The 13,625-nt window shown below is 44.3% G+C and overlaps 1 protein-coding gene across 1 annotated transcript in view; it reads right to left on the bottom strand.

Annotated features, from left to right (window-relative positions):
* MAP1A (microtubule associated protein 1A) overlaps positions 1 to 12,272 on the bottom strand; it is a 72,743-nt gene extending 60,471 nt beyond the window's left edge. Inside the window, exons 1-2 of the mRNA XM_026115563.2 lie at positions 12,052 to 12,272; positions 7,414 to 7,515 (exon numbers count right to left, since the gene is read on the bottom strand). Of these exons, the coding sequence (XP_025971348.2) occupies positions 7,414 to 7,515; positions 12,052 to 12,211 (262 nt within the window). The 5' untranslated portion in view covers positions 12,212 to 12,272. The remainder of the gene's footprint in view (positions 1 to 7,413; positions 7,516 to 12,051) is intronic.
* Positions 12,273 to 13,625: the final 1,353 nt, after the last annotated feature.

Below are 13,625 nucleotides of genomic sequence, written 5' to 3'. Positions count from 1 at the left end.
CCTGGCTGTTCTTGCCTTAAGTGCTGCTAGGGGACTCTAACAGTGCCACTCTTAGTAGTGTCACATGTGCCAGCTGTATACACTTGCCACAAACCAAGTAGCCACCTGTAGTAACTGACCTGCTGCAGAGAACAACCCACATTCCCTGGATAACTAGGCCAGAATATCTCACATCTATGCTGCTGACTGCTTCAGCACACCAGGAGGAAGAAGCAGGAGGAGACGAGGGCCAGCTGCATTTCTCCTTTTTCAAAAAGGACTAAAGCAAAGATGCTGTGCAGAGTCAGTAGGAATGTGTAGTCCCACAAGAAATTCTGCAGATGCATGTTAATGGAAGGGGGCTCCAGGGAAGAGTGGTACCACATCCAGGACCACATTAAACTTTAAGCCTCCAATGTGAGATGAAGCCTCTAGGGACAATTTAAACTCCCTCAGTGAAATCAGATGAGCTGAGAAGAATCTGCACTAGGATAGACTCCCCTTTGTCTCCGAGATCTTGTTGAATAGGGTCATGATACTTAGTGATACCACAATGACAAAAAAAAAAAAAAACAAAAAACAAAAAAAACAAAAAAACACACACCACACCACACTGTATTGTAAGAGATTTAAGTAGTATTACCCACTGCTAGCAGACAAACTGCAAGAGCTGTAAGTTACACTGTTTATTCTTGGGAAAAAGCCATGCACCACTCTCTTCTCTCCCTGGTCCTTCACAAACAGAATGCTTCTAAATCTACTGAACTACCAAAGATATTACTTTTGTTACAAACTGCCTGCACAGACTTTCAGATAACGAACAGATTTTCAGAGACTTGTCCAAATAGCCACACCGACACAATCCTGAAACATAAGAACATAATTGTTCACCTGACCCAGAGGACAGACTCAAACACAATGGCAGACTTGCTAAGGGGACTAGAGGCCTGTCTATTTAGGGGACCTATGCATAAGTAAAAGGTGTAACTTAAGGCAGAAAGACAACTTTTTTTAGACAAAGTGTCTCAGAACTGGCCTGCCTTGCTCCCACTGAATGGGAGCTATTACCACTTCCTATAGATTTTGCCTAAGTTACAACTCATCACACCTACAATAGTGCTATTGGTAAACACGATTAAGAATCTATGCCAGGAACTATTTTACAGCTTATTGGAGAAAAGCAGCTTCCCTCAGATTAGTTTATTAAATTTGATTTAAAAACCAGCTTATTTCTTTGGAATATCACTTATGAGGAGGCAAAAACATCCGGGAATTGCCTTACATTGCGAGAGCCACACTGGCATAAACAAGACCTTAACTTGAATTGCAGCACTTCAGGAAATCACATATAGAGATTATGCTTCAATATACCCTGTATCAAAATTTTTCTGTAGGATAAACTAGAACTGGACTTTATCCCAGTTAACAGAAAACTTTTCTACTGAACAGATAAGAGGGACAGAGACATAACAGGCCTATCAGGGATGGTTTGCAGATGAGTCCCTCTAGGAAATGCTGAGAATTGTTTTAGAATATGAAGCGCATTCCTTTGGTGCCTAAACTCTGTCACTTTCTCTCTATAATGGTACCGAAGTATAGCAGCGCCAGAATCTTGAGCAACGATTTGATTGAGCCAGCTCTAGAACTCTTTCTCCACTGTGCTCTGGTTAATACATAGCAACACATGAAATTTTTACATCAAGGAAAAGCCAGGATAGCATGAACATGAAATACATTTTCAGCTCTACTAGATCCTGCAGATGACTATGGCTGCTTAAAGTCTGCAGTGCAGCACCAGAACTATTATACTAGAAAGGAAAATAAGATATCAGTTTCCTATTTTGCTCTCTAGGAAGATAGAAACCCTACTTACAGATCACAAACTGTTCTACTAAAGAGACGTACCATTGTTCTGTTGCTTAGTTGAGACAACTAATATCTGTCAAATTAAAAGCATAATTGTACCTATTAATCTGCATTTCTATACAGATGAGATAAAATTACTGCTACTGATCAGCACATATTTCAGTGAAGTAAGTATATGAACAGACCGCAGTTCACATTACCAGTATCCTATCCCTATGCGTGCTCTTTTCAAAGCAAATACTGAATACATTTTACTGTACTACATGCCTGTCTAATGCTGAGCACTGCTGGGGAAACAGGACGGTATCTCTACACTCTAGTGCTATAAAGCAAGATTTTTTTCATGTCCTATGATACCACAGCACTTTTAACAAGAGATTAATGATAGCCTAGACAACATTTTACAAATGAAATGTCAGCAATAAGAAGCTGTTTGTCCATAAGATCACAGTGTATGAGTAGCAGAAGAGCAAGAACCTACGGTTCTTCAGACCGCATCACTAGTATCTCAGTACTTTCCACTGAATTAGAACTGTGCGAGGAAGCCCACAGCAGTGTCCATAAAACCTTCAGGCCTTGTAGGAGTCGGTTCTGGGGAGAATATAGGTAGCACTTATTATTTTTAAGATCTTCAGTTATGAGGGAAAACCTTCAAAGAGGTAATGTCATGCTTTAAGGATGCCAGACATTAGTCTAATTCAGCTTGAATTAAAATAATGCTTTGCTTTTAGTTATGTTGGCCCAGAGATAGAACTGTCCTGCCATACACAAATGGAGACATTGTAAGATTAGGTCATCTTTTGGGTCCTGTTCTTTTACGGCACCTCTAAGCCATAGCCGTAACAGAGGTATTTACAGAGTAGCTATAGGCTGACTCATGAAGAGTTTGAAAGCTAGAACAAGGAACAAAGGAGTGTTTGGGGAGCCGGAGGCCCCACCGGGGTAACACTGGACTGTCGCTGGGATGGCCACTATCTCCCACACAAGCTGAAGCTTTATTGTTTCTTGTTTCCAAGCCTCAATATAACAGGATGCAGAACTTTAACCTGGAGGTGACAAATGCACACATCACCATTATCCCAAATAAAGACTGGATCAGAAGGAAAAAACTGTAAGCAAGACAATATTGTAAGCTTTATACTTTCACCAATCAGTGGGGTTTGATTATCCAATTATGGATATGCCAATCAAGGAAGATTTCAATAGAAAGGGAGGTCATCAACTCAGTTTGAGTTTCTTCTTAACTTAGCAACAGTTTTCACATTGTTCTTTCTAAAAAAACTGCCATACACAACCCATTCTATTGTTGCACGAGAATATTTTCTCTAATGGTCTCTTCCACATGCATATTAGAGCTTCCAGATCCACATGATACCTCAAGAAAACACACTCCTTTAACAGGCTCTAATGATCTGTTTGGGTCAGATATTTTTCCTCTCCATTGAATTCCTTTCAGATTTGGCAGTTTTGTTTTGTTTTTCTTAAATGCAGAATAAATCAGACCTTAGCTTCGATGTTTGGACTGGTTACCTCTGCTCATAGCAGTATTCAACTACCATGACAGACAAAATAGAAAACGCTTGATAGCTGGCTGCAGTAGTATAATGTAACAGTTTGTGTCACTTGGTTAGGGGTTCCAGAGTTTAAATCCTCTTGTAGAAAACTGGGCATTTAACATGTTACTGCCTAACCAGTTACAGTAGTACAGGACAACTTAAGTAAGGTATGATTGCTGTCATGCTTAAAATGAACAGTTAGCTCAAATACTCTTTTCCAAGCTTCACTAGAAAAAAAAAATGAATTTTTACCACAAAGCAGCTTTGTTTCTCAGGTCAGAAATGGTTGTGAATGGCTAGCGAGAATAACATTTGTATCTGATGTTCCTTTTAGAGGTGAGATAAGGTCACATTTAGACCAAGACCATAAGTCTGTTCCTGTTGAATGCGCCAAAAGATGGCAACTCATGTATTATTAGCTACAGAAATTAACTAATCAGAAATAAATGAATGTAACAGCACACTGTAGAGGCCCAATGTCTAAGGATGTGTAGGTGAAGAGATATCCTTCATTTGTGCTGTTTGCTTCTATTCTGAGGCTGTTCTGCCTCATCCAAGATTTTATGGTTTGAAGTATGTATCCAGTGTTCTGTAATAGACTTTAGTGAAGTTAGAGGGGACATTAAAGTCTCATTCATACAAGCCAGACTAATGTTGCTGGGAATAGTTAGTTAACTTTGTGGTCTGCTACCATTGCTCTGGTCTAATGATGTTTGGGAAAGACATGCTGGTTTCTACCATCTGGCTATAACATTTCCAGAATGTAATGCTCTTAAGTGATCTCATGTCAGAAAACTGGGAATCCTTGATATTCTGAAGGGATGAGGGCAAAGCTGCACAAAACCTGAAGTCAGAAGGTGGCAGCTTCCCTTGGATGACCTGGGCCAGGCGTCCCAAGACTTCCAATTCTAAGGAGCTGCAGGATCATACTCTCCCTTCTTTTTAAAGGGCCAACACGATCCTCCTTGCAATGGGGACCTGAAACAGAAGTATTGAAGTAATCCATAGGCATGATTCTATACAGACTGCCTGGGCAGCAGCCATTCAGCCTCATCTGAATCACCAGACACTCCCAATTTCTATCTATGCCTTCATTTCTAGAGAAACATTACCTTGATATCACCTGTCATCACCTTGCACAGCTGATTGTGTGTTAGGATCAGGTACGTGACAGCTGAGGGCCAACATTTCAGAAGTTGAGTTATTTGGTATAGTTTTCACCTGAGCAGGAACACAAAGCATGCACTGGCAGGAAGAGAGAGCTATCATTAGGACATCTATTTTTAGGTGGGAGTAATTGTCCAAGCTCCTTCCTCTAGATTCCTCTAATTTCTGATACCCAATCCTAGTCAGATCATAAGTGCTCCATGAGTCACAAATGCAAACCTTCCACCCCAAACTTTAGTCAGGTTGTAAATCTTCCTTTCCACAGCTCTCTAGCAAAAACTTTTTTTGGATGACTGGACTTTGCTCCATCCCTGATTTAAGACCGTATTTTGCTCCTTGCCGCCATGCCTTAGTTGAGCATACAGTTAAGCTGCTCATTTCCTTTGCATTAAGTGTAAGTTAGACTCCTCAGACTAGGAGTCTTTGTAATTCCTCATATATATGTGTTTAGCCATATAATTTCTCCCCTGGCTTTACAAACAGCCAAACATGTTCAGCTCAGGGGTCTCCTTTGTCCAATATCCTGCCTCCTACACTGAGCATAGATACATACCCAGGGAAAAGTCAAGAAAGCAAACATGAAATACTTCCCTCTAATGCTTTCCCAGCCAACTATTTCATTCAAAATATTCCTTGGGCCTGTTTTAGCTTGTCTATTTAGAAAACCCCCATGGAACTCTTTCAGATATTTACCCAATCTTATTTTTGAACCATACAAGCTTCTTGCTAAAGGGTATTGTGGAGATAAGTTCTATGGGTCTACTACCTGTTTCACATGCAATCACCTTTTCTTTTGAACTGGCTTCTATTAGTTTCATTTAAAGTCTCCTACTTCCTGTTCATCATCTTAGTCATTTCTTGTCTAAAGTGGAGTCTCAGCTTACTCGATCATTTCTTGAATGAAAGCTATTCCAGACCTCTGACCATCCTTGTTACCCCTCCATACTTTACTTCAGTCCTACTATATTCTTTTGAGATGAGGAGACAAGAACTGCACAGTATTCAAGATGTGGGAACCATTATACAGTGGCATAATGCTCTTTGTTTTGGTCTCTATTCCTCACCTGATAATTCCCAACATCTGACCTGTTTCAATTGCTGCCAAGCACTGAACTGATGTTTCCATAAACTGTATCATAACCACAGGGTTTCATTCCTCAGTGGTAAGGGTCAGCTCAGAATTCACCATTTTATATTTGAAGCTAGGACTGGTCTCTTTTTGCATATGTGCATTACCTTATGTAGCTTAAATTCTTTAGTCAGGAGTCATCATTACTATCCTGAATGACTTGGCATTATCAGCAGACTTACCTCACTGCTCATCTCTCTTGTGGAATTCAACTGGCAATCACTCTCCATTGAGGGAGCTGCTATTTAGACCAAACCCCCAGTTTATCCATCTTTCATTCAGTTACTTACACATACCAGTCTGGCCTCTGATTCCATGGCTAATTGGCCTCCTTAAACAGCCTTCGTGAAGGACTCAGATTTCCAAAATATTTTTGACAAGTAGACTAAATCACTCTTATCTACATGTTTGCTAACTCCTTCAGAGAGCTTCAAGACATTTGAAAAGCAGGGCTTCACTTTGCAGCACCAATGGTGACTCTTCTCAGGTAGATTATTTCTGCAGCTGTCCACTAATTCTGTTCATTATAATTTCTACTCATTTGCCCAGTAGAGTTGACACTTTGTTTACAGGCCCGCAATTTCCTGGATCGCTGCTAGAACCTTCTTTTAAGGTCTGACATCACATTTATCACCCATTGCTCTTCAAGAACCAAGGAAGTTTTAAGTGAGAGGATTCATGTTGCTATTATTAATCAAGATATTTCACCCAAAGTTCTAAGAAATCTTGGGTGAACGTGATATACTCTTGGCGACTTAGTGCTCAGTCTGTTTGTACCACAGCCTCTGTCATAATTGCTTCAAATTCAGACAGATCCTCTGCTTAGTCCCTCAGCTAGTATGTCTAATAGACAGTATTTTAATCCCATATGTCAATATATATGCACTGATTTGCAAGGAGGAAGACTTTCTATCCCCATGGTAAAGAGAAAGTCACAGGAAATTTAAGTCGGTAGCAGATTGCAGAAGAGTCCAAGTATCTTCTTTCACAGATTCATTAGAAAAACAGCTTTCCCAACTGGAAAATATATTCACATGCTTCTACAGGAGTCTTTAAGAGGTACAGTGAGCCATAAGCTGTTCTTACATAAAAAGATTTTGCAGTAGTGTCATCTGTGCTTACTATAGAAACTTTAACATATGTTATTCAAACATAGCAGCCTAACTAGAGTTCAAGCCTTTTACAAGCTAGGCAAGCATGTTTTCTACATGTTAACAACATTTTTATAATGCTCCTACTCATCTTCCTCTTAGAAAAAGGAGTTAGGCCTTCAAAAAAAGTGATTCTGAAAGTCATTTCATTAGTCTTAAATAACACGCTCCACATGCTTCATGCACACAGAAGTGCATTCTAAAACCCCAAAGGAAGAAAGAGACTGATAATAAATGGCTTAAGTAAAACTATATTGTGCTATCTGAATGAAGTATAGAAGACAGACAGACAGACATATTCTAACTTACTAGGTTAACAGACTTTTAAACAGCACATGTTTCTATTCAGTCCATTCACAGTAGTGATATCTATTATTTTAAGCTAAATTGCTTCGATTCAGCAGACCCTTAAGATTGCTTTCTCCAGTAGTGTTCTTTTCTGCAGAATCCTGGGCAGACAACTCACTAACTGAATCTGGTCTTCTAAATTGGAATCGTCTTTGTTCTGTATCTTTTCAAATCCAGGAAAGTTAAAAATGAATGGTGATAAACTAAAAAAACTGACCTTTGACTTCTGAAGAAAACTGAGCCAGGTGCCGGGTTACAAAGAGTCGGAGTTGCTCATTCAGGTCACAGGACAGAAGGTTAATATTCCAGGAACGAATTCCTGCCCAAAAAGAGAGAACAGTGAGCCGTTATTACATTTACTCCAGAACCAGAAGTGGAGATGGTGGAATCAACAGAAAGAGAGCATCACTGATCCCTGCGGATCCCAAAGAGCATGTTTAGGACTGAGAAATTCTTCCGAAGCTGAGGGCCGTAAAATACCTGTCATAAAACATCCCTCTCTTGCTCAATAAGCAAATCTTCATTCAAGTAAAGCTTCACCTAAGTGATACTAACAAACTACAAGGAATGATGGCTAAATAAATTACACGTCTGCCTAAGCAAGCAAACACATTATGGTAGTTCTACAACTTCTGCAGTATCCAGGACTGGCCACTGGTAGAGATGGGCTACTGGATGGTCAGAGTACTAATCAGCTCAGACACACCAGCTTCTATGCTCTTACAGCCTGTGCCTCCTCCAAGTCACAAAAGCCCACCCCACCCCCAACTCCCTCTACCTAATCACTCCTTCAAAGACCCTGATCCCCCTGAGACCCTCTGAGTTTGCTCTTTAATCTACATAATCTTTGCAAGCTAATCGCCTTCATATCACAGCAGGAAGCAGTGTCTGCTCCCAGAGCAAGTGGCACCATGCCATGCAAGTCACCTTCAGACCTCAGTGTGAGCAGTTGCATATTCTGGATGACACAGAACACTACATATCACTGATCTTCATATCCCTGCAAGGAGCTACCTTGGTACTACCAAGGAAAACAGAATATCAGCACGAATTACTACTCTGGCCTCTCATGCTGCTGCCTGCAATAGTACAGCTGTTGAAGGCCAGTGCCAGAGTTCTAAGAGTCAGCTGAAACAAGAATTTAAACTCCTGTGTTTGTTAACAGTGTCTCCAGAAGATGGTAGGAGAACTCTTGGCAAGGACATTTTCTCTCTTGCATAAAATATCAGATGCACAACCAATAAAACTTTACACCTGCCTTCTTTCCAAGTAAAGTATGTTGTCTTTTCATGGAGATACCATTCCCAGCTACTGCATTTCCAGTTCTCCAGCACAGTAACTCAATGTAGTGCAATAGTTACTGCTGGCAAGCGGTGGGAAATGGTATCTTCTAGGATACAAGCGCCAGTTCTCTACCCGTAAGGGAGGAGTTAGTAACCGACTCATCACACAGTTCAGTAGTCTGAAGGCCTGCAGAATCCAGAGCAGCTCAAGGTAACTTTGTTCTTAGTTTGTCTCTGGTCACAAAAGACACCACAGAGTAATATAGCTTACCTATTACATGACAGTTTGCACTGCAGAGTGTATAAAAACAGTGAACACTGAATATCAGAAAAACTTACCACCAACTTCAATGTCACAGAATATCTGTGCCTTCCAGTTTGGGCATGGGATAGGAACAAATAAATCATGTGACAAAGGAGAGAGAGGAGAAAGATAGGCAAAATGAGTTTTCTATGAAATACCTTTGGAAAGCACAATGTCTTGTACAAAAGTGTTCAATGTAAGTGCTTCTTAATGCAGTGCTGATTAGCATTCAAACCTGGAGGGGAACAAAGTGGCACTCTGCAGGGCACATCCTGCTGATGCTAGCTGCTGTGTCAGAGTCATGGTGTCCTACTGCAGCAACAGACACTATGAGGTACTGCTACATCTTCTAGGATGCAGAAAGGAGAGATCCTCTTTCTGAGCTAGGAAAGGGAGGAACAAAGTTCTCATCTCATTATCCTACTTACAACAATTTATTCAGCTTCCCCCCCCCCCCATGTAGTGTGAAGTCACTCCTAATCTCTTCCCACAATTTACTTGTTCATCTGACAGCACAGGACCCAGAACATTGTCCTTGCCAGTTATCCTCTGCAACCTCCTCATTCAGAAGTGCAGACTATACCGTATGAAGGTTTCTGAAGGCTCACTTTCTTCACACATGCACAGCTTGGGTCAGGTACCATGTGACTTTTCAGTTTCTAATCTTTTTCCTTATGCCCTTGTAAACTTTTTATTCTCTGCTGAGATAATAGGCTTATAAGATTTGACATTTCATTTAATATCAGATCTGCTCTTCCCAATATTGTTCTAAAACTGCAGAAAGTCACACTGGAACAGAAAGATTAATATTTGTTAGACAGCATTTCAGAATAAGTTTTGTTCAAGTCTCCACAAATACACGATGCTACCGCCTAAGCAGCACTGAACATGGGAACAAGCAGCTTCCCACAAAATCCTATACTCACTATTCCATTCCCCTGAACCAAGCAGTATAGGAAGAACCTTGGAAAAAGACACTTTCTGGAATAGCCAGGGCAAGAGATTGAGTTACTTTTCAATAATCTCTCCCTGGTATGTCTTTGTGCAGACAGGACGCAGAAACAAAGACTAACATTTTTGTCCTTTAAAAGACGATACTGCCTAGCTCAGATGTACAGCATGTAACGTTTTGCACCAACTTTGTTTGCAAACTTTGTTCATCTGATTTGGATCACAGCTGTAAGCCCCTTACTATGCTAACGAAGCTAGAGAAAAATGCTTTTTTGAGGGACAGAAACATTTTCTTGTTATTGATACTTCTCTCTCTCCCGAGGAAATCAAATCCTCCACTCAGCAGGCTGCTCTACCCTTACACAAATCTCATGTGAATCCTCTCCAGCAAGCTAACCCTTAAGATGTGGAAGATGTAACGTTTGTACCATTTCACATTTCTAGAACTCCCCAAGTTAAAAATATAGCTGTCTCAAGCATTAGGAAAATACATGGACTGTACATTGATCAAGACCTCAGGTTCCTAGTATTCCTAAGAATCTGAAGATTATTAATAGTTATAATAATCTTAACTTTGACATCTTAGTCTATTTCAAGATCATTTGATCCTCTCATTTCACAGTGGAGAAGCCAACTGTATGACTTGCTGAAAGTTACACTCCAGGTCAGTGACGGAGGAAGCTAGCTCCCTCAGCAGTCTGCTTCTACTAGTTAGTAATTTACCAACACTCCTGCTCGAGTGGCTCTTACACAAAGAGGTGCCTGCACTTGACCGGATTTCAGTAAGCTTCTGGACAGACAAGTAACTGGAATTTGCTTTTGCTGCTGCACTTCCACATCCATGTTGCAAACTGTTGTGCAGACAGCAGCAGTCCTTCAAAGCGAAACTTTCAGTGGCCAGATGGCCTGAATCTGATCTACCCCTACTGAAAATGGAATGAAACACTACTATCATAGTAGCCGCTAAATGGTCTACCAGCAAAGACGGATGGAGAAGATGCTGGAGTGGAGAAACCAGACAAGATTTGACATTTTACATCTCTTTCTTAAAATGTGAAATGATGTGAAAATGTGAAACTTAAAATGTTTTGTGAAACAAACACAGTCACAAAAGCATCTCCCCAAAATTGGCCATTTGGACAATGCTTACAGCTGTTATCATTGCCATCTTTTAAACCAGTATACCTTGGAAACAGGGAAAAATTAAGAAGGGCATGCACAGTTGCAGGGCTGTTATTTTATATCTCAGAGGTGTAGTAAATTGCTTACTAGGACAGAAATTTCCTTAAGGTCCTGTTGCAGCTGGTGTAATCTGCTTTATAATTTTCCTTAGGAAACATCAGAAATTGCCAGAAAGTGAGAACTGCCGTGCTTTCTCCCTCCACCCCCTTTTAGGCTACACTGCATCTAATCTACACACATCTAATCTGCACAGAGAGACTCTTTACGGAGGCCTCTGGGCACTACCACAACACAGACAACAGCGAAAGAGCAAAACGCGATGGCGGTCACTTCTTGCTCAGTCATTCCTGAAGCAGTGAACTTCTCCGTTCTGCTTTGCCCTCCCTCAGCCTCTCCAGGCCACCCAGCAGCTCCTCACACAGGGGCAGGCCTGTCTGCAGCTGCCCCTTAGCGCTGCAGGCACCAGTCTCACCAGACAAACCGCCCTACTGGTAAGATGGAAACCTGGGGGCTGAACCATAAAATGTCTTCAAGCGATGACATTCAAAACCAGTGTTAACAGCATCCCACTAGTGGGAATAAAGGAATCTCGGGGGGGAAAAGACACAGCAACTTACGGCCTGGATGTTTGCAGGCGTGCCGGCCTGCAAGAACAGAACCACAAGTAACACTGATGCCGTCTTCCACGGGGCTCGTCCTCCCCTGAGCGGAGACTCCGGGCGCTCCAGGGAGCACTAACACCCCCTCGTCAGCCCTGCAGACCGCTCCGCGGGGCGCTGCCCGCCTCCGACCGCTTACCTAACCCAGCGGGGATCACCTCCGCCAGCCCCCGAGACCGCCCCGGGCCCCACCGCCTGCCCGCGCAGGAGCCGCCAGCCCCCTCAGCCACACGCTCCTCGGAGGCACCCGGGCAGACACCGCCCTGCCGCGGCCTCCCCGCGCCGCACCGCCGCCCCTCCGCGGGAGGGCGAGGCCCTGCGGCGGCCGCCGCCCGGCACAGTGCGCCACGCGCGGGCGGGCTCGCGGCCCCGCACGGCCCCGCACGGCCCCGCGGCGCACGCTGCGGCACCCGCCGCCTCACGCCCTCCTTCCGCGCGCCGGGCCGCGGCAGCGGGCGCCCCGCGCCGCCCCTCACCGCGCTCCAGGGCGCCCCGCAGCGCCCCCCGCTCCGGCTCCGTCCCGATCTCCCCGATCACCACGAGCAGCGCGTGTCTCCGCGGCTCCCGGCCGCGCCGCCCGCCCGGCAGCCAGGGCGCTGCCGTCTCCATGGCAACCGGCCCGGCCGCCGTCTCCATGGCAACCCCGGCTGCCGCCACTGCTGCGCGCGGCGACTGGCGCACGGCTCTTAAAGAGCCCTGGGCTCCTCCGCGATTGGCTGCGCCGGCACGTGGTCCCGCGCCGCTGCGGAGGGGCGGCGGGGGGGCGTGGCCTCTGCGTGACAGCCCCGCCCCCGCCGAGCCGCCGCGCCGCCGGGCCCGAGGGGCCTGAGGGGCGGCGCCGCTCGCAGCCGCCGCCGCGCTCTCCCGGCTGGGGCGGGGCGGGCGCCCAGTCGCTCTCGGGCGCGGAGCACGGCGCTGTCGCTGATGGGACAGCCGGCTGCCAGGGGCCTCCAGCCGGCCTTAGGCCAGCGAGGCCGGGGAGGAGAGCCGGGCTCTCGGGTCCCCCGCGGGAGCTGCCCTCCCTCCTTTCGGCAGAGGAGAAACGGCAGCACGGCTGCCAAGCTCAGGTGCTCAGAACCGTGAGCCAGGCTCTGGAGCTTTAAAATAGTGATTTGGAGGAGTGGGTCGTTTACCTTCTTGGTTTTGAACCATCAGGCTGTCTTGCATTTTTTTTTCTGACACCAAAACTGCTGGAGAATTACTTAAATGTAGAAATCCACAGACTTTTTTAAAAGCCTGATATCAGGTTATTGCAATATCCACCTTAAAATCACAGAAACTGGCAGTGCTGAAAGATGCCAAGATTTGGAGTTTTGGCGTCATTTAAGTTTTGTCTTTCTTCTCTATCGGTCGGTCGTAAGCAGAACATTTAGATGTTCATCTCCTCCTGACTGTTCATTTCTCTGTTGAATTAAAAATAAGTGTAATGGTCTTCAGTGGTAAGTGCTGATACTTCCTAGATTCCAGAAATATGAGATACAGGAAAAAATCTCTGAACCTGGCTAGTATCCAGTATAAAACTGTTGTGAGCTGTCAACTGCTGTGCAAACAGAAGTTCTTAGTATCCAGGGTGACCAGAGAAGCTAGAAGCAGAAAAGGTGCCAGGGCCTGAATTCGAGCCACAAGCCTGTACCACTAACCGTCCAGCTACCCACACCTTCAGAACGCTTCAATGCAGCATCCGGAATAGCTGAGCAAGCTCAAAGCATCAGCCTTCTGAATGCTGAACAAGGGAAAGCCACTAGGGCATAGTTTCGGATAGAAAAAATCCAGGTCTCTCCTGAAAAACAAATGGAGATCTGTCCTGTGTTGATGCAGCTGAGAGAAAAAGCAACACAGCTATTGCAAAACAAGATTTAAGTCCATAATAATCTGCAGTGTTTCCTAAAACGGTGCCTGGTTCTGCCGCCTGCAGTCTGCAAGATTCCCATGGGGATGAGTTGCAGCTGGGGGGAGGTGTGATGGCAGAGAAAGCAGCGTCTTCTCTTGGGGGAGGGAGGGGGAGCGCTGGTCTCCTTGCGTTGCTTTGTTTTGTTTTGACCTGCCAAGC

This window comes from Dromaius novaehollandiae, chromosome 10, assembly GCF_036370855.1.
Source record: "Dromaius novaehollandiae isolate bDroNov1 chromosome 10, bDroNov1.hap1, whole genome shotgun sequence".
Classification (NCBI taxonomy): Eukaryota; Metazoa; Chordata; class Aves; order Casuariiformes; family Dromaiidae; genus Dromaius; species Dromaius novaehollandiae.
This window is presented reverse-complemented; position numbering and strand designations above follow the sequence as displayed.